General features: G+C 39.3%; 1 protein-coding gene across 1 annotated transcript; it reads right to left on the reverse strand.

The window, feature by feature from the left end:
* Window positions 1-9,917: 9,917 nt before the first annotated feature.
* TMEM71 (transmembrane protein 71) lies at window positions 9,918-17,963 on the reverse strand. Its single transcript, XM_019470672.1, has 8 exons — window positions 17,951-17,963; window positions 14,314-14,371; window positions 13,027-13,239; window positions 12,045-12,214; window positions 11,354-11,533; window positions 10,738-10,813; window positions 10,178-10,227; window positions 9,918-9,994 (listed from the first exon to the last, which is right to left on the reverse strand). Exons 1-8 carry the CDS (start codon window positions 17,961-17,963, stop codon window positions 9,918-9,920), a joined length of 837 nt encoding a protein of 278 aa, XP_019326217.1.
* Between the last annotated feature and the right edge of the window lie 5,387 nt (window positions 17,964-23,350).

The raw sequence follows: 23,350 nt of genomic DNA on the forward strand, positions 1-23,350 counted from the left end.
TCCTCACAGGGAATGCTCCTGTCCTCCACCTTTTACCTGGGAGATTCTCCCAGCAGGTCGCCGCCTCAAAATATCTCTTACCACTGTATTTAACTCATAGATCAGGTCAAACAGCAGCCTGAAATTTGTTGTGCTGTGGACATGGATATTATGCCCTCCTGCAGGTTTCTGTGGACTCTCTCCTGCCATTACCATACTATAACTTCACCCTCGGTGAAGTTACCTTCTAACAAAGCTAATGCGTAAGAGTTATGGCTGGAGGCCTCAGGCAGCTGCTCAGATAGCTACAGAAATTCTCATGTCTGACATTTCCTATTTTGCAGTTAATATAATAATGTAGCATTGCTTCACATACTTGATTAAGTTCCCAACTGGCAAAGTTATGGCACCTTAAACCTCAAAGAAACTGGATGGGACTACACGTCTCAAGATATCACTAATGAGCTTTACGGAGTCCTTCATCTTATTCTGATCTGCTGGCCACCAGTTTGAGTTCAGTCCAATTCAGCAGTGCAAGAAGTATTCTGACATAGCGTACATTTGCTCACAAAATAATAAAGGTTTTTTTATACTTAGATTTAAGCTCATATTTTCTTCTTTGTAAGTTCATATATCCTGTTTATTGCCATGTCATGCCTCAATCACAACCTTGTAACAGCCCTCATCAATGACTCTAAAACTTCAGTTACAGAAGATGAACTGGCAAAATTGTCACCGGATCAAAGTGGAAACATCAGGAAAGTCAGTAGGTATTTCATCCCTCTTTGCTAACATGGGTTTTCATTAACCTAAAGGTCTAATCAAACCTAAAGATCATCTTCTACTAACAGGAAATTCACATATAAGTTTAAACAAGGCTGTAGGATTTTTTTTTTAAATTATCAAATTAATTTATTAAGTCATTTACCTCTGATGTAACACACATGGAACCTCACAGCCACTCTGCAACTTTCTAGTTGTATTGCTATTGAGAGGATAGGAGAAAGGACATGTCATTGAGTTAAAGCCACTAGGTTTTGTGGAGATAATGAGGCACAAAGGAGCAGAAGTAGTTAATGCATGTTAGTTTTTCTCCCTAGTCCTTGTCCTGGTCTGTCTGACTGGGTAAGTAACAAATCCAGGCTGAGGACAAGGTTGTGCACGCTATTGAGAGGATAGGAGAAAGGACATGTCATTGAGTTAAAGCCACTAGGTTTTGTGGAGATAATGAGGCACAAAGGAGCAGAAGTAGTTAATGCATGTTAGTTTAACTCCCTAGTCCTTGTCCTGGTCTGTCTGACTGGGTAAGTAACAAATCCAGGCTGAGGACAAGGTTGTGCACACAGCTGGTTGGACAGCATCACCCTGTGGCCCACGGCCACCCTACAGAGCCACAGAGACTAAAGAAGGGCCACTGGCGAGGCCTTCCGCTACCTGCCCATTTATTTCATATTAAATTGCAGGCCCCTTCAAATAGTGACTTTTATAGCTGCAACTTTTCCTAGAACTATTAATTTTTTACTTGAGAGCATAGCTGATAATCAAGGTAATCAATTTCAAGAAGAAGAAGAAAAAAATCCTGTTCTTGCTGTGTCCAGTATTTTAAATGCTGTGTCTACATTGTATCGCACAGAAATACCTACATTATTTCATTTTGCTAAAAACATGGGGTTTTTCCATCCCTTTTGCAGAGATTCTATATGATAGTTCTGAAGAAAGAAATATAAAATCAGCAGTTAATTAAATTGCAATATACTAAGGTGTGGTGTGTCGACCGTGGCTAGCTGCCAGGTGCCTACCCAGCCGTACTCTCACTCCCCCTCCTCCACAGGACAGAGGGAGGAAATATGATGAAAAGTTCATGGATTGAGATAAGGACAGGGAGATCATACAGCAGTTACCATCATGGGCAAAACAGACTCAACTTGGAGAAATTAATTTAATTTATTGCCAATTAAACAGAGCAGGATACTGAGAAATAATAACAAATCTAAAACCACCTTCCCTCCACTCCTCCCTTCTTCCCGGATCAACTTCACTTCAAACTATTGTACCTGTGCGTCCTGATTTAAACCATGGTTTGTTATAATGAGTATTTATGTAGGTTCTGAATTGCCAAATTTAGTTAAGCTGTAGGACTGCTTGTTCGAGCAGGTAATTTCTCACTTGTGATGAGCACAAAAGAGGTATTCTCTGTACACCAGTGACTGAAAAGCTCTCAGAGTCTATTTGTTTTCCTCTTGTGAAGAACAGCTTTGTTTATGACTCAGGGCTAAACTATTCAGGAAGTCAGAAAGCAGTGCTTTGGAGCATGCGTTTGGAACGCTCTAGTCCTAACCTGGTGGCTTTGATTTTTATTGGGAATAATGACAGAGTGACAAAGTGTAACAGACCATCCTTGAGTATCTGAGGTATTGTGCTAAGACCCTTGGATGCTCAAAACATGAGACTATCATTGCAATATGGCTCTCCAAGTTGTGCCTTCTTGTTTCTAACTTCCCATATACTCAATTCAAAGGCTAAGAGGTCTGCCAGATTGTCTTGCCCTTGCGATACCTTGAACTCCTGAACGCTGACACAGTTTCAGAAACAGTCATAGAATCATAGAATAGTTTGGGTTGGAAGGGACCTCTAAAGGTCATCTAGGCCAACCCCCCTGCTGTGGGCAGGGACATCTTCAACTAGATCAGGTTGCTCAGAGCCCCCTCCAACCTGACCTGGAATGTTTCCAGGGATGGGGCATCCACCACCTCTCTGGGCAACCTGTGCCAGTGTTTCACCACTCTCAGTGTAAAAAATTTCTTCCCTATATCTAGTCTGAATCTACCCTCTTTTATTTAGTTTAAATTCCCCCTTGTCCTGTCGCAACAGGCCCTGCTAAAATGTCCTTGTTGACCTTCACTTTCACCACATAAAAATTCAGATAATCCCAAATGTTTTTAGTCTTAGCAGCATTTTAGATTTTATACACAGAAGAATTTTCTGATGCATAGAAAGTGAAAGAATGATAATTCATAAATCCAGCACACACGTACACGCTTGCAGCATGGTGGCCTATGTATGAGCTGCTTTTACAATATGCTTCATGCAACAAAATGTTTGCAGCCCGTACAACATCAATGCAATATACATATACAAAATTCAATGTAACTTGCAGGTACGGTGTTGTACAACTTCTCAAAAGACTTTTGCATTCATTTATTTCAAATATTTCAAATTAAATAAAAGTTTATATTTACATGTATTGACCTTATTGTGTTCATTATTTTCATGCAGCTATTTTTCACTCAAATTATGTACTAAGAGCTCTAAGTAGCACAAGCCCAAATTCTTAGCTTGAAGCAATATACATGACAGAGATAATGTAATGAGCCACATTACGAATAGGAGAATGGAGTTGAGGAAGAAGAAAAAGGGTCCCATCTGGCATGCCTTCCCCAAAGAAATTCACTTTATCGCTTTAACACATTACAAGTTTATTTGTTAAATGCGTAAACCAATGCAACATAAAATATATTTCTGTGTCACGACAAAAATAAGCTTTATAGCATTATTATTACAGTGCATCAGAAGTATTTTGAATATGTGTTCACTCCATCAGTATACACTCATGTAAGGTGCTACAGCCCTAGCAAATTGATGTCCATGGACAAATCTTAAGCTGTTAAAATGCTGCAGGTCAGAATCTTAGCTGGTGGAAATCAGCTGACTGATACCCACTCAGAAGCTGAACCTATGTCTTTCTATTTATTTCCTATTAAATTATTATTATTGGTTTTGGTTTTGTTATTGTTGTTACTATTACCATTACTGTTATTATTATTATATTCTATGGTGGTAACAGTTATTTAGTAACTGTAACAAAACGAGGCTTTCATTTTTCACACCGAAGTACCAATAAATCCTTTCCCAAAGAGCACACAATCTACAGGGCAGGACATAAGCTCACAAATAACAAATTCATTGGAATATATGCAATTCCTAATAATAGTCTTCATTATTGACAACACCCTCAAATACAGGAAGAAATGCAAACAGGAACAACTTTACTGATATGTAAATGCTAGAGATAAGGAAAAAAACAGCAGCATGAGAAACTGTAAAAAAGAAATAATATAAAACGAAGTAACAATTTTGCTCAGTGTATATTAAAATGTACAAAGAGGTTTACAAAATACTGCAGCTAATTTGCAAAAAATACATCAAAGAGCAGATTCTGCAGAACTGGACTAAATGGGCATACCTGTATTCTATACCAGTGTGGTTTTCCCATATCATTGAACTCAAAAATGTTAATGTTTGTATGGTTTGGCTTCTATGAGTAATGCTTTCAGGATAAATACAAAACAGACTTGCTCACAGACTAGGAACATTATAAGCTAAGGGATGCCATAAATATTATCATTGTGCTTGCTACTGTTCCCTTCAACATGAACATTCACACTATTAAGCACTCTGTGATATAACTCAAGAATGGCCCTGAAATTCAGCTGAACACAGCAAGAAATGGGAGAGTATAATACAAGGCGTAATGACAACAAAATAATAGTAATGGAAGGTATGAGATAATGTACAGGAGGTCATAAATCCATATCTTGAAATTCTTCTTTGATTCTCTTTTTCTAAACAAGGCGCTATATTAAAGTGGAGTAAGAGTTTAATCACTGGGGACAGAAACATAAAATTCTAGTAGTCCTCTCTGTTTGTAGATGCATCAATTAATCATTAATCAACAAGTGGATTTACTTTGCTAGAATTACAGCTCACAATTATCCTAAGCTTGATACTCTAGTTAACAGAAGCTGCAAATACTAATTACCTCTGAAAGTCTGGATTTCAACATTTAGGTTAGAAAATGTGTCTTCAATTTTTCATCAGACAGATCCTGGCTTCAATTTTTCATCCAACAGGATTGAACATATTATTGTGCCTCTTTTCAGAGAAACAATACAAGGCTTGCTTTTATTTCAGTTGGAATATATGGAAGGCAACTGCCAAAGCCAGCCAGTCTGGTAACTGAATAGAACTTTGTTAATTCAACATTAATGAATATCACAGAGGGCAGAACTTAACAGATCCCAAGCATCTAATTTTTAGCCCTCGAACTCCAATTGCCAAATTGTCCCAGAACTTCCCCCTCCCCAGATCAGAAAAATTCTAATTTACAGTTTGTATTTATTCATAGACAGATTAAAGCAATTCATTTTAGACAAAATTCTTGGCAAACTGAATCAGCTTTTTCTTCACTTTACAGTGAACTAACTAGTTTACAGTGAACTCAGTTTTTTCTAGTTTTCAGCATAATCGCTTTGATGGCTGCAGGGTAATTGCAGTCTTAGACTTTTCTCTCAGTATAGCATTTCATCTTCCAGATTATACTTCCAGGAGATTATTTAAACACTGAAGATTTTTATAATCCTTTAGTTTAAAAAGTGCATTTAGTAAAGGACCTGTTATAACTAGCAATAAAATAGGTAACACAAAATATTTAGACATATTACACAATGATATTTACTCTCAGTTGTCTCCATAGTTAAAGTAAATAAAGAAGCAGAATTATTTAATACTGACAAAATTATTCAAGTGTATTAACTACAAGTAAATATGAGGATGAGTATTATAACTACTATTATAGTTACGTAATACATCAGTTTTATGAAAAAGAACATTCTATTGTCACCATTTATTGAAACTATAAAACCTGGTCTTGTTACATCAGATGGTCTGTCTTCATATAAAGTCAATTTAATGCACTGGGCAAAAGTAAATTACTATGCAAAATTGGTAATTTGGGTGAAATTTCCCTCTGAACTCTTAACGCTGAGCTATTGATGCTTATCTTCAAAATATAACCGGCATATATTTACACTTTGAAAGAGAAATGTACATTTTAACTTAATTTCAACTACCCTTTTCCTCATTGCATCACTTGTTTGGATTTTTGATGCTAGAAATACAGCTATAACCTGCTTGAGCTTGGCTTAGACAGAGTTGGACAGACAGTGGTGGTTGAGTTTTGTCGCTTCTTTCTTCCACTAGAACCTTCCGTTCGTGTGCTTCTGCTGCAGAGTTTTCAAATCCCTGTCATTATGCCTGCCAGCCTGATTGTACCCCATGGGCAGACCTAGCCCTTCCACAGGCAGCATTTCATGTCTGATTTACCAGCTGGGCTGTGCTAGCATTGCTTTTACCACAGCAGGGGAGAAGTAGACTAGAAGCAGCACTAGTTATAGAATGATTTGGTGGGCAATAGCATCCTCACTCATTGCCATCATTTTGTTGCACGGGAAGATGAAATCCATGCTGTCCTAGCTAAACTAGCATACAGGGAGATATTTTAAGAAGCAGATTATTAAAAGCTTGGAGTCACAAGATAACAGTTTTTGTTACCCGCAGGCTCTATGTGTAATTTAGTCTCTGTTGTAGCAAAGATCCAAACTGAAAAACAGGGCTCAGTGTTTCCAAAGTAAAGTTAATACCTGCAGGTCTCGTATTTTTGTACGTGAATCCAGGTAATTCAGATTCATCATTGCTTCTCCACATCCTGATTCCTGGCTTTTTGAAGAGTGCTTTCCTTCCAATAATATTTCTTTCTTCCTTCTTTTTCTCTTTTCTTAATGTGCAGCATAAAGGCCACAAGGCAGTGCACACAAATGATACAATAAAGCTTCTGAAATATATTACCGCAGGTACTCAGCCACTATCCAAATCCATTATCTTTGACAGCATGTTGCTACAAGAAATTAATATATAAAGTATTGGAAGACATCAGCTGTTTACCAAAACCTGAATGGGAATTGCAAAACACTATTTACCATCAATTCCTTATCAAAATGCTTGTAAGGACCCCATGCTTGTAGGACTTCATTGACGTAAGAGACTAGAGGTACAGCAATCATTTTGCATGACTGCTTTCAGATAGTCACCAAGAAGTACGGCCTCACCCACAGTTTGACCAGAACAAAAATAAAGGTAAAGTGAATTGTATTTTGAAGGAAGAATACTAACAATTCTGTTATTTTTTTTCCACGGTAACATGTGTAACAGTAGCCATAAGGAGGTATCCAGTAGTTTGATGCTGAAGAGCTGAGGAAAATAAATTTGAGGAGGAGGAAAAATGAAAACTGTTAGTGAACTCCTTTTGAAATATACAGAAGTAACTACTCTGCCTTTAAGTTTTTATGAAAGGCAAGAGACAAGCTTGTTTTGAAATGCTGGAGGTCCTGTCTCGCAGTAACCTGTGCCAGTCTGTATTTAGTTTACTCCTGCTAGGCAATGAGTCCCAAGTTCTCCACTCCATCCTGTAGTACCTGCTTTGGTTAATATTGATACTGGCTTTCAAAATCAGAGTCAGCTTTAAAGCTCTGGTGTTGCAGCCCTTACATAAACAGTTCCACTGACTTTAAGAAGTGCCAGACCTAGCGTCCACTGCTTGGCACGCTGGATGAGTAGGATGTATTTTTCATCATAGGCTTTAGTAAGTCTGCAAAGTGATCAAATGCCTGCATACCGTTCTAAAATGCTTTGTTCTCAGGATGAACTCCTCTTTCTGAGGGCTGACCGAAAGGTTTTCCAGGTTGCGTCTGCAGCTGTGCAGATGCCTTTAGATCTCAGAAGCTGAACTGCACTCAACCAGCGAACTGATGAACAAGGCTGTTTTATCCACGCTATAAGGAACACAAACCCGCGCACAGCTCCACTTAGTTCCCTCTTTTCATTTTTATCTTTTCAAAGTAAAGAGATAAAGGAAATAACAGAGCCAGGACTGGGATGGCCAGCTCCAAGTACAAATAAATCAATGCTCTTGTTTTAAGGGTTCTGAGCTGCACCAAGACTTAGAAATGCTTGATAAACAGAAACTGGAGACTGAGGATGAGGCTTAACCGAAGAAGAATAGGGAAAAGAAGAATCTGCAAGTGTTTTCCAGATATTCTGGACTGATAAATGTTGATGCTGCTTCACTCCTTCAGTGGAATGGTACCAAGTTAGAGCAGTACAGCACCTGGCCCCGCTGTTCCGTTCAAACTTGTAAAAAGGAAGACTTGCTTTGCCCGTTACTGAAAAACATGTTTTCTCTGGGCTGAAGCACAGCATTTGTTTAACAGCTTACACTATTTAGCAACTGTTGTCAAACAATAAAAAAATAGTTCATCCAAATAAAATGAAAAAGGAGTTTTAGACAGCAAAGTGGAGTAATTCACAGTGGAAACTGGCAAAGGTCCCGCAGCTAAACCTTCTTTTAATGAAAAGTCCAGGGAACCTTTCTGGCATGCTTGAACCCCCTTTCATAATAGGGCTCACCCCAAAAAGCATGGAATTCTTTCTAAATTTAAATATATACTTACCAATTATTCTTTCTTTCCAATTATTTCCTGGGGGGAAAAAAATAAAGCATACATTTTTGTATGTCTTGATTTAAACCACGGTTTGTTATAATGAGTATTTATGTAGGTTCTGAATTGCCAAATTTAGTTAAGCTGTAGGACTGCTTGTTTGAGCAGGTAACTTCTCACTTGTGATGAGCACAAAAGAGGTATTCTCTGTACACCAGTGACTGAAAAGCTCTCAGAGTCTATTTGTTTTCCTCTTGTGAAGAACAGCTTTGTTTATGACTCAGGGCTAAACTATTCAGGAAGTCAGAAAGCAGTGCTTTGGAGCATGCGTTTGGAACGCTCTAGTCCTAACCTGGTGGCCTTGATTTTATTGGGAATAATGACAGAGTGACAAAGTGTAACAGACCATCCTTGAGTATCTGAGGTATTGTGCTAATGTGATGAGCAGGTATTCTCTGTACACCAGTGACTGAAAAGCTCTCAGAGCTCAGAGTTTTTCCTCTTGTGAAGAACAGCTTTGTTTATGACTCAGGGCTAAACTATTCAGGAAGTCAGAAAGCAGTGCTTTGGAGCATGCGTTTGGAACGCTCTAGTCCTAACCTGGTGGCTTTGATTTTTATTGGGAATAATGACAGAGTGACAAAGTGTAACAGACCATCCTTGAGTATCTGAGGTATTGTGCTAAGACCCTTGGATGCTCAAAACATGAGACTATCATTGCAATATGGCTCTCCAAGTTGTGCCTTCTTGTTTCTAACTTCCCATATACTCAATTCAAAGGCTAAGAGGTCTGCCAGATTGTCTTGCCCTCACACTCAGAAGACTTTTCTGCTGCATAAAAAGTGAAAGAATGGTAATTGATAAATCCAGCACATACAAACATGCTTGCAGCATGGAGGCCTAGGTATGAGCTTGCTCTAAAGATATAATTCAGACCTTCTAAATATGTCAGTCTTTTTCTCCAGAAGGATTTAGAAGCTACAGCTCTGTGCAAAACTTTGAAATAAAGCAGTCTGAAACAGCAACATCAGCACCTTTATTCAATTGATCAGACTGATTTAATACTTCTAAGACGTTTATCAGACTACCGTATAAGCCAAAGGCAAAGCTCTGTCCTGAATCTAATGGTGCATTGGGTTAGTGGGGCCAAGTCATACCAATTCTGCAGTCCCTGGAAGGTGGTGATGGGACTAGCACCATAGTTAGCTGCTTTTATTTTTTCCAGTCAAAAAAAAAGGCTTGGTTTGGTGGCCTGGGAGTGGACTTCAGTGCAAGGCTTGAAAGTACACCTCTGGATTCATAGTAAGTTACTACCCTTGGTCTGTCTCTGCATCTTCATGTTATGGCATATTAGGTTTACCTTCCTCTTCTGCTAACAAATGGGTGTTACAACATTTAGTGCACATTATGAAAAAGCAGTTTTTCAAAATAAACAGAAAGTTTCTATGAATACAAATCAGTAACAGGAAAAGCCGAATCCTCCATCAATAACTTCAGATCATGCCTTCTATCTTTTGACATGAAAACAACAGAAGGAATCTCTCCTTCTTCTTCTTAATACAAGATTTCTAAATTCCTCTATTCATCACATGACACTGGAGCCACTTACCAAAACTTAGTTGTTTTGAAAGGTGTGTCAAGACTGAAGAAAGATGACACAGCAGCATCCTGGGACAAAAGAACTGTGAAATTGAAATGCAAAATCCTGTAACTGATTGAAGGTTACATTCTGTCCCCATATGCCCACATATTGCTCCTATTAGCATCAATAAGAGCCGTGGATATACATCCAAGGATGGATTTTGGTCCTCAGATGTGACTTAGTAAAATCTTGTGTGTTGAATATAAAGTAAGTTTGTACTTACAAACTAAAATTATCAGCAACAAAGCGGCAGACCATCCTCCCAGAAAATATCTGAGAACATAACAATACCCATAAAGGTTAAAAAAACAAGGGATGCGTATTGGGTTAACAGAGGCAAAGCATGGGTGGGACGAGAAGAGAAGGTTTTTGCAGATGAACCCTCTGAACTCTGGTAGGTGCACTGCAATTTGAAACTTTAAATTACTTAAGCTATTGAGGATTATCTCCTAGAAAGTGAGACCTCATGATTCCCAGACTGAGAAACACCCATACTAGTCACTTAGAAAGACATGGATCCATTCTGATTCTTCTCAGCCTTTCAAAAGCTATGTCCAAGCACACTTGACAAAGTAGTTTTCATATCTGCATATGTATTTCTTATTTTTGTGCATATCTATATAGCTCAGATAATTGCCTGCATCGACTATCATGTGAAAATATATTTTCATAGTAAGATATATCTAACTTTGAAAATGTGATCCTTAATTTATGTTTTATTCACCAGTTGAAATGGAGTAAGCATTAGTATCAGAAACAACAAATAAAAGAAATAAAAATTACCTTGTACATATTGAAATGATTAAACACGTGATCAGTGCAACCATCTGAGAAAGGACATTTCGCACTGTCCTGGATTCTAAAACAAAAATCAGAAGAATAATTTTCATGAGTTTTCAGGAAAGTAAATATATGACAGGAGGTGTTTGCAAAGACTACCTTCAGCCTGTGAGGCCAGACTCTTCAGTTTCTTTCTAAGAGAATTTGCCTAGAGTGATTCAAAGCGGAAACCTAATTTTCATGCTCTGGGTGTCTCTCAGGAGTCTTTTTCCCCCATGACCATAGAGACACTGTGCCCTCCACGCTCCCAGAAAACAAGCTTTTCTGAATAATTGCCTGTTTCAGTTTTTGTTCCCATGCCCTTTCCTCCATTTTCCTCTTCACTCCACCTTTTTCTTTTTCCATTTATCACTGAAAATAGGAGAGGAAAAGACGTGAGCGGGGAGGAGAAAACAAGTAAATATCAATTTTAAGATTTTGTTATTTTTAATCAGTTATTTAAAATGTATGTTTCGGGAAATAAATTCTATTTTTTCAAGGGGCCATATCAATATTTTTAATGTGAGTGTTTTCGGTTCACTCTAAAAATGAGGCAGAGCAGAATAAGAATGTAACATACCTGCATTGCTCAAAGTCTCTTCATTTGCATTTATCATAAATGGAGAGCAGGATTTTGAAGCACAAAATGGTCTCTCAGGCTGAAGAAACTCGTCATCTTTGGTGAGAGAGGCTCCATTAGATGCTGGAGTTTGCCTTTGTGGCACACGGCTATTATATTCAGAAGAAAAGTCTGAATCACCTACAAAAAGTGCATATGTAACTGAGATTGCACAAAAGAAGAGCTTTGAGACTTTGTGTTAATGAATCTTGTCGGGGGGAAAGTTAATTACTTAATCACAGGGAGGTTTCCAAATTGTTAGGGGTAGGGAATTGGCAGGTTCAATGTATGCAGGAGAAAATATGTAAAGACAAAGCTGCATAGAGCGTAACACAATGACATTATCAAAACAGCCAGGTGAAAGCAGGCAGTGCCAGATATTAATGACACCAGCATAAACATCACCGGTGATGACTCTGGATTCAAATTCAGTCTAAAAATGCCTTTTTGGCACAAAGGTCTTTGTGGACTCATACTCTGTTTTAGTGCCAGGAGCTCAGTTCACCACTTACAATTCTGTTGTTCTCCTATCCTTTACCTGCACACCTTGGCAGACAACCCCTGCAAAACCTATAGAAAGAGATACCCAAGTCCCACTAAACACAGACTGTAATGTTGTAGCTCGATTACTTGGTACCTGGTCAGGGCTTACCAATATCACTCTGACTGGCTTCTAGTTTATTGCAGCCATCAGGCCAAGGATCACCTACATGGCAGGAATCCATATTGCTGAGGATGGTGCTGCTGAGCCATGAACTGGAGGCACCGAGATTGAACAAGCTGGCAAGAGAGCGACGGATTTTCTTCCTTCGCCTGAATACACTAGAAAGAAAAGACACATTGTCAAGGAATAGAGTTAATTATTCTTGTTGAGCAGGGACAGAGCTCTAAAGCTTGCAGGACTGACAGGAAAGAACCAGGTTCTGGGTGCTGTTCCTAGCTCTGTTCTTGACCCTGGGTATGTCACCAAGAATGACTGCTGCACACTGCAGTAATGTCAAGGAATGTATGAGCAGCATGGCAACATATCATGCGTTGTGATACTGGACATTGTGATACCAAATGATACTACAGTTATTGGGCTCTGATACTGCTCTGAGTGGTCTCATGCTACCCATGAGTTTCACCCTACCATGTCCCCTTTGGTGCAGCCTGAATCCACTGTACTTCAACTTTTTTGAACTACATTTTATATAACTTCCTAAACTGATGTTCTTCTGAAATCAAGAGAGATTTTTCCCTGAGTAAGAATTCCAGGTCCAGACCTTTTTATTTTTTTATATATATGAGCGCATATATATATATATATGCTTTTTTCTTATTGCTCATCATGGTAACACCCCATTGGCAAAATGAGCTGTAGCTCTCCTTTTTCTTTATTGCACACAACTCCAATTACAGCAACAAGTGTGTACTGAAGAGTTTTTGGGTAAGTAAGATGAGACATGACTGAAAATCAAGTTATTTCAATCACTGCACTCTCTAAACTAAATCAATTTAGACGTTCCCATTAAGAAGCAATGCTGATCTTGTGCCAAGCAAAACGTAGACAGCCACACAGATACCACCAGATAAGTTCAGAAATGTGGAGCCAATTGCCAACATGGAGTAAAATCTGCATATAACTCACTTACCGAACTAAATTCTCTTTATATGTAACACTTGTCTGGGATGGTGTCAGTGTTATGTTACCCTTTTCATCAGACAGAAAACTGTCTTCTGTCAAAACATAATAACCATTAGAAAGCAGTCGAGGGCTGCGGCGACATGTGGAAAGGGAGCCTGTCAGACGATTTGTGGAACAACACTCATAGGCAGGGTCATCATCCAAAAAGGCACAAGCATAACTGAAAAGGAGAAATGAAACCCTCTAATTTAGTGAATGTCTAGACAGTGCAAACCCATGATTTAATAATAATGAATTTACATTACCAGCTGATGGGCCCTAGTAATGACATAGGTTTAAAATATGTGGACATAATGATATTCCTTCTGGACGTAGGGGGTTTCAGCTGGCTAGAGTGTGCCTCCATCACACTTTCCAGAGCTTCAGATTACAGGAGGGCTTCATGCCAGGTGGAGCATTTCATGAATGCATGGAGCCAGCTTGAATTGAGAAGTGCATGGTGTATTTCTGTGGCAGTGCTCTTGGCCAAGGAGTCCTGCCAGGTCTACACCTACCTGGAGCCATCAGTGGTATTCCTGTATTTTGCTTCCCTGAGTTTCTCTGCATGGCACAAGCCTGAGTGCCTCTGAACCAGGCAGGATTTATTTGCTTTTTATAACCTAGCCATACTTAATGAAGATTTAAGGATACATGACTTTTAATTCTCACAAATCCTAGAGTACCATGCAGCTAGGACAACGTGGGATAAAGTCTACACATGGTGATAACTACATCCAGCACTGAAATACAATTGACTTTGAGATGAAATATAGCACAGGAAAATATACTATGCAGTATTTAAAATAGAAGCGAGTAGTGACAGAGGTGAAAGAATCTCAATGTTGTAGACATTTTACTTAGCTCAAGTAAAATGGGATTTATGGTGAGTCCTTTCTCCTCAACACCTTTGAGTTCCACGTGGCCATGCAGTGACATCCATGGAAAGAAAGGAAGACACTGGATTGATTCAGTGGCTGACATGGGTTTCAGTAGCAGGTTTAACTATCCCATATGGCATGTCACAGAGGGATACCATAATTTCAGTGGAGGGGAAAGCAGGCGGAACACAGATACTCCAAAACCTTGTAATTGCAAAGCCAGTGCTTCCAAACTCCATAGCAGTACTTCTGAACTTCCATTTAAAGCAGTAATTAAATTAATATCAGCACTACAATTCTAAGTGGCCCAAAAGGGATTTTACAAAATCTCCAACAAAATAAAAATAAAATTAAACAAGTGTAATTTTCCTCAGTACCTTGGAAAAATATGTTGTGAGAGGCTGCGTCTATGTTCTCCATCAAATACTGTTGAACCTGCAGAGGCAAAGGCCAAATAAGAAGGAGTCATTATCTTACCCACTGACAGCCCAAACAGTTGACAGGTCTCCACTGAGAGGTACCTTGTGTATATCAAAAAGATCATTAAAGAAGCTAAAAAAGAAACGGAAATTAAGGGAGACATTAAAGGAGATAAAACAGATGAAAGAATGGAGGAAAGACATAGTGTTTATAGGAAACTCATCTCAACCAGGACAACACAGAATCAGAGACAACCATAGAATCATAGAATCATTAAGGTTGGAAAAGACCTCTAAGATCATCAAGTCCAACCGTCGACCCAACACCACCATGCCCACTAAACCATGTCCCTAAGCGCCTCATCTACACATCTTTTAAATACCTCCAGGGATGGGGACTCAACCACTTCCCTGGGCAGCCTGGTCCAATGTTTAACCACTCTTTCAGTAAAGAAATTTTTTCTCACGTCCAAATAATCAAATACTTGTACTCTGTACTTGTACTCTGCACAGCTTACAAGCTTGAGAGAAATAATTATGGACACAAATGCAATAGCTACAGTAATTTTAATGGTGTTTTCCCAGGAATCTGCTTCATGCCAAAAATAGTACGTGTACTGGCAATAGATACAGAGTAGAATGGAAGGGTCACCTTTACCATTACAATGTATTTTTCAGATGAAAATTGCAGACATGGCACAACAGCCATAGGGACAGCAACAGTGACAAAGATTTGACAATAATATTGTGTCAGGAGACTAAGGAAATAGGATTTGTCTGGATCACCATGGCTCAAGTCTGCAAACTGCTGCCAGAGGCTCAGCATCTGACAGAATCAGTCTTACGAAATATGAGCAATTGCTATCCATAGGGAGAATTTATCTCTGTTATTACATGGAACGATAAAAGATATGATCTTTCCCTATATAACCTTACTTCTCCTGTATCTTTAGAGCATCATGCTTATAACACTGTTAGTAAATGCCCGTCATTCACATATGAGAGGAGACAGGTCTAAGAGAATTTTTTTTTAATGTTCAATTATGAGCTGAGGCAAAGAAAAGACATGAAGGTCAGTGTTTCCACTTTGGTAATCTTGTTTATCCTCATTTGGAGCTCAGTTGTCAGTCACAGCCTGGATGTGAAGGCTGACTGAGTCTTGGGACCAGGCAGGGTCACCGAAGAATGGAAGTAAAACCTTCCAGGGTATTTTTTACGAAATCAGTCCTATTACCCTACTCCCATACATACTGTTTCTCCTACACTTTGAAAAACAAAAACCCCAACATTTCACTTTACCATGAGAAAATTATCCTCTAATCCTGGCAAAAACAACTTGAGGAGACAAGTGGAAGAAACTTGGTGGAGGTACAGGGATCAAGTCAGATTGCTACACGGCAAGTTGTACAAAAAGTGAGAGTAGTGGTGTATATCATAGACTGACATGTTGTAGACCTATTTTTTTCCTGTACAATTAGCTTCTGAAATAATTTATCTTATTTTAGGCAAAATCATGATTTTTCATAGTGAAAAAATATTATATAAGAAATTCATCCAAAGTCTAAAAGAAAATACAAGAAGAACTCAACAGGTGGTTTGTAGATATGGATATAAACTAAAACCTGCAAAATACCAAATCTTATCAGTCAAACAAAATCCCCTCCACCACAGAGGTTTTTTTATCAAAAACTCTGATGAACGTGCACAAATTTACTTGCTCCTGGTGTCGACGCAACATGTGATATTCCATACATCTTGAAAAGGACTGTTTCATACACCCTGGGATAAGAGGTAATATAGATTATCTGTAAAAGAGTTTAAAAGAAACAGAAATATGTTTTATTTTGTCTTGTTTGAAAATTAGGATAAGATAGTATCATCAATATATATCATATCATTAGTTATAATACAGTCTCACTCAGACAAAAGTTATTGATTCTAAAGCAAATTTGTTTGAAAAGGGATGCAGAAGTATACCTCAGCATCAATTATACCTACTACAACTCTTTAATAGTCTGAGAGTGAAACTTTCCAGCAACTGAATCCCGTAACAGAGTTGTATTGCAAGTGATTTTCTCAGTTAGGACAATATAAAGTAGCAACCACTAAAAAAGAATAACTTTTAAGAATAGTAGTTTACATACGGGTAGTGTTTTCATTAGAAAGTGTTGACACATACTGATCAAAGTGGCAGAACAAATCACAGTCCTTCCGTTACTGATTTGAATTGTCTCATAAATTCGCAAGGTATGTCTCTGCAGGACTCCTGTTTATCTGCCACCCTCCGCAGAAGTATTGCAAATTTTTCTCAGTTAGGACAATATAAAGTAGCAACCACTAAAAAAGAATAACTTTTAAGAATAGTAGTTTACATACGGGTAGTGTTTTCATTAGAAAGTGTTGACACATACTGATCAAAGTGGCAGAACAAATCACAGTCCTTCCGTTACTGATTTGAATTGTCTCATAAATTCGCAAGGTATGTCTCTGCAGGACTCCTGTTTATCTGCCACCCTCCGCAGAAGTAAAATTTAAGGTGAAATAGAGTATATACACATACTTATAACAGAAAGTGAGAAATATACATATGCAAATATATTGCTGAGGAGGCAATGACTTTCCCTCTTTTGAAGAACAGTTAATAAGCAGTTGTAATTTGCTGACAAACTATTTTAAGTAATGATAATATCAAGCTTCTGTAAACAGTCATAGAACAGGCAGTCCTATGGATTTTTTTGCTACCCTTGATCATGAAAATTTTTGTCTCGTGTTAATGAAGAGGGTTCCTGAAAATCATAATTCAGTCAATGCTGGAGAAAGCATGGAAACATCATGTTGTAGACAATGCTGCACAGTGTTCTGCTTTCATTTAATATTCAGTTCCATTTCTGGGCTATTAATAGCACGAGAAGCTATAGTAACAATATAAGCAAGCCAAAACAAAGCATCTCAACCACCACTGTACAATGAAGCAGTAGTATTGTATGTGTGATCCACAAAATGAGCATCAATACAGAACCTTTAAACTATAACATGAGAAAAGGCCAGCAGCTTTAAGAAATCTCACTAAAAGTGAATCTGAGGTGAAGGCGGCAACATTTTATGTCAAGAATTCAAATAAAAGCTTAAGGCAACAACCCCCATTGAATTTCAAAACACTCAAAAGCCCATGTCGAAAAAATCACTGTCCAAAACAGTCAGTTTTAATTACCTTTCCCTCCAAAAATCAAATTAATCTTTAAAGCCAATGATGCCCTCAATTGGTAGCCAGCAATCCCCTGTCCATGTTTACATTCTAAATATTTACATTAGTATGTACCAAAATATAGTGCTAACTATTAAAATAGCTGAAGCCCAGGAAATGTTTTATTCTATTGTACCTACCAAACACAAGTGTCTACAAAGATAGTTTTATTTGTTCACACATTTCAGTCATTTGTGAAGAGCAGTCTAGTCTTTTCTCCCTACAGGTAATGATAACAACATTCACAAAAATACAAAACTTCCTGAAGAGCAGTATAGAAATGAATCCAAAGCTTAGTTATTCCTCAGCTGACAAATATATTGAGATAAATATGTGTAAAAACTTCCAAACCTGGAAAATCCATTTCACTGTTAACACATGTATGCAAAAAAGTTTCTCATCAGCAGCAGGAGAGCCTCTGAGATGTTAAGTTGGAGGGTGCTCCTTCCGCAGCTTCCTGGAAGAGACCAGCCCCGGGTCTTCGGAAAGGCAGGTCTACCAAGTCCCCCGTTTCCTTTTGAAAACAGCCCGTGCAATCAGCGGCACAGAGGCAGAATGAGCTCATGCTTCCTGGAAAGTAGCCTCACAGCAGAAGCATTCCTTTTGAAGAGCAAACCGAAGATTAAGATTAGCCCAGTGAACGCTCTTGCAGGCTGTTGCAAAAGAGAAGATACACTATAAATAATGTTTCGCTCCTATTATGATACGGAGGACAAAGACAGGACCTTTTCTCGTAAAGAAAAGCGACACAGATTTTTGTTTCAGCTTTACTTTTCTACCTCACTCAGAAAACTTCAAAGTGGTGTATCCAGATCACTCCATTTGTGGAAATACTTGTGAGCCTGACGGGCTTTGATGTAGGAAAACGATCCAGCTGCCAAAAAATCCGTGTATAGTAACAAGACATTTTGCAAAAGCACTATTATACAGGAGATGCATTTGGTGAGAGTTCAGAGCTGTTTTAAGTTTCACAGTCAAAAACAGTATTGCAAATATATATCATGCAATGTTAAGATAAATTCCTTTGAAAGGAGAAAGGAATAAAGCCATTTGTAAACATATTCATTGTTCCACTCTAGATGTTTCATACTGTGTAAGGTATCAATTCATCATACCTTAAAGTATATAAAAATAAAGTCAAATCCACGTAAGAGAAATGGAGCCTGAATAAGAGGTCCTGGCAATCAAAATGATTTGGCTGTAGAACTATTACACACAAAAGTAATATAAATCAGCTGCTTGACACTGAAGAATTATACAACCTTAGGGAGCAAAACTTCATCTCCAGACAAATAGATAAAATATACTAGTAGGTATCTCTCCTGAGGTATCTATGTATCACTGACAAAAAGAAAGCATAAATCTAGTAAAATATGATTGATTTGATTTAATGATAGTTTTTTTTCCCTGGAGAAGGAAAAATACTTCCACTGATAACAAAGGAATGTAAAATTCTCACCTCACAGAAAAGGAAACAAAAATAGGAACTAAGCAATTAGGATGTTACGAAAGAGCTTCTGTTTGGGAGCTAAACTAAAAAGAACATTTTAACGTCCTTTTGCTCAAACGTGAAAACACAGGGCCGTGTTCATTCTTCACATCACTTCTTTTAATTTAGTGGAATTATGCCAATGAGGAAATTTAGTCCAACGCTATTTCCATGGATGCATGGGCTTCATCACAGTAGGATTTCCCAGGCCACCCTGTCTCTCTACAGCCAATGGACATAAATTCCCAATGGTCTTTAAAACTAGGTCACCTACTGAAGAATTTCTGTACATACATTGATTTACAGCACAGTTATTGGAAGTATTTTTGGTTTCTTTTCATATTCTTCTCAATAAGAAGCAGGTAATTCTGAGCTTGGGCTGCTTTTTTGAAGGACATCGACCTTTCATGTTTGTCTATATAGTTAAAATATATTGTGTCTATGTCATAGTTAGACTTAAAGGTGTTTTTTAATCGCTACCATTCATATCTGAAACTCACTGTTCCACAAGCTTTTGATGCATAAACTTTGTGCATTAGTGAACATTTTATAGGTAGGTGCTAGCCTATAGTTTATATATATACATAAAGGTTTATATACAACTTTTTTTGTTACCTGTTGCTCCTCAAACTGCCCACCCCACCCCAAGCCCCATCTCAACCGTCGGATTTCAAATTCTAGGAAATGAATACACCAACAAGCTTGCTGTGCAGTAGGTTTATGCCTGTTGCATACATTACAAGTTCAACCCACAAAAGGAAGGAAATGAGAAATTACAACACTAAATACCACATATCTTTCTACTCTTCTCCCAGGCTTACTCTACTTTCGACAACACTACAAATAAAGGAGAAAGCATCTTGCCAGTGGAAAACATATTGTGCTGGGTCTGGCAGTCCAAGAGATGTAAGGCTGGGGCAGCTCCGTGTCCCAGGCCCCACCAGCGTCAAGTCTGAGCGTTTGTACCTGGTAGGCACACACACACAGAGCACATGTATACACCATATATATACATACATACACAGCTGGCAACACAGATAACAAAGACAGACATACAGAGCACTCACACAGACAGCAGCAATGGCCTCATCCTTCTCACCTCTCTGGCTGAACAGGATGGAGGTCCACTAGTGAGAATATATAGATATATACACATCTGTACAAGCTGGATCCCTCCAGCAGCTGGGCTCAGACACTCAGCCTGCCCAGTAGCTGCCCCTAGATCCCAATCTCCCCAGTTGCTGGCACCTGGACATATGAGCCCGCAAAGCCACAGCTCTACTCCAGTTGCTGGTACAGACCATCACACACACACATACAGCTGGCTGGGACTCCCCTGGTCCTCAGCAGCCCACTCCCTATAGCATCGCCCTTAGAGACACCCCTGGCCATAATGTGTCTCATGCCCCCAGGCAGCAACCCCCCTCAGTCCCCAAGGTGCACTGGTATTGACTCTTCTGGGTGGGTTTCATGTCTGGACACTGGGGCTGAGGCTCCTCTGGGACAGCCCTGGGAAGGACCCCGTCAGGGTGTCCCTCTGAGTCCTTAATTTGGGTTCCCACCCGCCTTTGCGCCCCTGTGCTCCTCTTGGCTGGTGCAGAAGGGCCTTTGATGGGTTGATGGCTCCTGGGATGGGCCTGGGAGCAGCTGGGGCAGGGTATTATTTGGGCTCCCCCCTCCTGCTGTTGTGTCTCTGTGCTCCTTTGTGGGTGTGCAGATGAGCTTTTAGCACCTATTAGACCATAAGTCTGCCATCTCAGCAACCCACTGCAACTCAATGCAGTGCACTATTATGCTAAACACACAATTTTCAGAAAGTGTATTTTGCCTGGTAGAGTGAATTGAGTGGCCACGGTGGAGGGAGTAGAGTGCTTATTGATTGAATGCAACTGAGAGTAATTTGACACTTCTGTAACTCTCTTTGAACCTCCTGGAAAGCTCACAGCCTTTAGCTTTTCCACCAGCTTCAGTGACCATCAAATCAGGCCATTTGTCCCATATCACAGCTCATTGCTAATGCTGTTTATATAGTACTCAACAAGTAAAAAATATTCTGAGATATCTGAAAATTAATTGAAACGTTCAAAAAACTAGCAGGGGAAAGGCTGGTCATGAGAACCTCAGAGCAGCCACCCAGCCGCAGTAGGTCAAACTGAAGGTCTATGAAACTCTCCCGTCCTGCAGTCTTGCTGCAGGGAAAACTAAACTCATTTTAATTCACCTTTGTGAATGATAACATTTTAAGCTAAGTGCATTCCTTTATGCAGCAGAACCACTTAGCAACGTTTGAGGTACCCTGGTAATTAAAAAAAAAAATCTCACAAATGCAGACATTTTATTTCAATTTTAAGAGAAGGCTGATCCTGCATGAAGTTGGCATTTCATTGCAGTTTACAGAACTGACACATCATACACGATTTTAATAACCTTATTGGGTTAGCTGTATGAACAAAGATTAATTTGCTTTAAAAGAGGAACAAATTCATTTTTAACGCTATCAGATGGAAATCCCACTCCACCCTATCAGAGACTTTCTTAGTTTCAGGCTTGATTTTTTTTTTCCCAAATTCATTATTTTAGCTTAATTGCTCCTGCAATACGGGCAACAAAGGGCATTTCTGTTTTGCATGGTGGAGTACAATGCACAGACCTGTAAAACTTAGAATTAGCTCTGAGCTTGCTGATACATCCACACTGCTTGGATCTCAACAAGAGTTTACCTGCAGTAATGCTATGTCAGCTACCTCTGTATTATACTACACACACAGTCCAGATAGACAAGAAGTGTTTAGAAAGGATCTAAATCAAGCAAACCTGTGATGCGCAATGATACTTCTCTGTGCAAAGCCATGACCAGTCTGTGTTGCACCTCCTTGGTCTTTGATTATATGGTGTCAGAAGGAAATGTGGATGGTATACAACTTGATGTAGACATGGGAATATGCCTGAGAAGAATTTTGTACAATGTCACATTGATATATAACAGCAGTGGAAAATCATACATGGGGAAAAGAAGAGAAGTGCTTCCATTAGAATCTGCAACTCCCCCACCTTGCATCCAAAAATACTGCTCCTTTAAAAACTATTTTATCAGAGAAAGAAAACAAAAGGAAGAGACTAATACTCAAATCCATCAGTCAAGGCAGAATTTAGTCAAGGTCCCTAATAGAAATGGCGGGTCCTCATTAGAGTTCTTTGTAAACTTCCTCACAAGAGGATCTGACTGTTACTGAACAAGAAGGTAGGAACACTAAGAAAAGCAACAAACACATCTATGTTAAAAGCTGGCTTTTAATCCTTAATTTTATTAAGGATTACAAAAGTTCACGAATTAGCACTCTGCAGTGTCTGCAGTGACTAGAAGCAGCCAGGACAGAGCCAGCTGTTGGCCAGTTGTGCTCTAGCAGCATCTTATTTGCAGAGAACAGAAACATTAATGCACCGATCACTGGTCTGAATGGAGGATGAGTGGGAACGGGGCTTGAGGTGGCAGGGGAAGCGCTGTATGAACGGCATGTGTTCATGGTGCCTAGGCTAGCAGGTCATCAAGCTTCCAGCACAAATATACACGCAGCGTCTTAGGACACCCAGACTGAGAGGGAAAGGACAGGGACTAAACCAGGTAGGACAGTATGGGGAGATTGATCACTCTCAGTTCTAAAGGGTATCAAAGGGCATGTCCAAATGCAGCACAATGTGGCCAACCTAGGAAGAATCCATAAGACATGGTGAAGACTCGATTGCCCACATTCCTTGTCTTCCATGTCACCGCAGTTAATGCTGGACAGACCACCTGCATAGCAGCACCTTGGTGGCTGAAAGCTGAACGGGCCACCTAGATACACACAGCTTTAGGGGGGTACCACCAAGGTGCTCTAACTAGACACATAAAATCTGAATCTTTGATAGGGAATTTCCTTGATACATTACGAGTCCCAAAATGAAAATTAATGTTCCTCTGGAGGCGGTGATGTACTGCTGATCAGTGTACTTGAGACACTGGATGGTTTCTGTGACAGTCCTGATGTGATCTGCATGGACCAATGGTGGAGGGTCTTGTACTGATGTGCAGTCAAGGCTTTTGGCCAACATATAGAATCATAGAATCATAGAATCATTGAGGTTGGAAAAGACCTCTAAGATCATCAAGTCCAACCGTCAACCCAACACCACCATGCCCACTAAACCATGTCCCTAAGTGCCTCATCTACTCGTCTTTTAAATACTTCCAGGGATGGGGACTACACCACTTCCCTGGGCAG

Source organism: Aptenodytes forsteri, unplaced genomic scaffold (assembly GCF_000699145.1).
Source record: "Aptenodytes forsteri isolate BGI_AS27 unplaced genomic scaffold, ASM69914v1 Scaffold223, whole genome shotgun sequence".
Classification (NCBI taxonomy): domain Eukaryota; kingdom Metazoa; phylum Chordata; class Aves; order Sphenisciformes; family Spheniscidae; genus Aptenodytes; species Aptenodytes forsteri.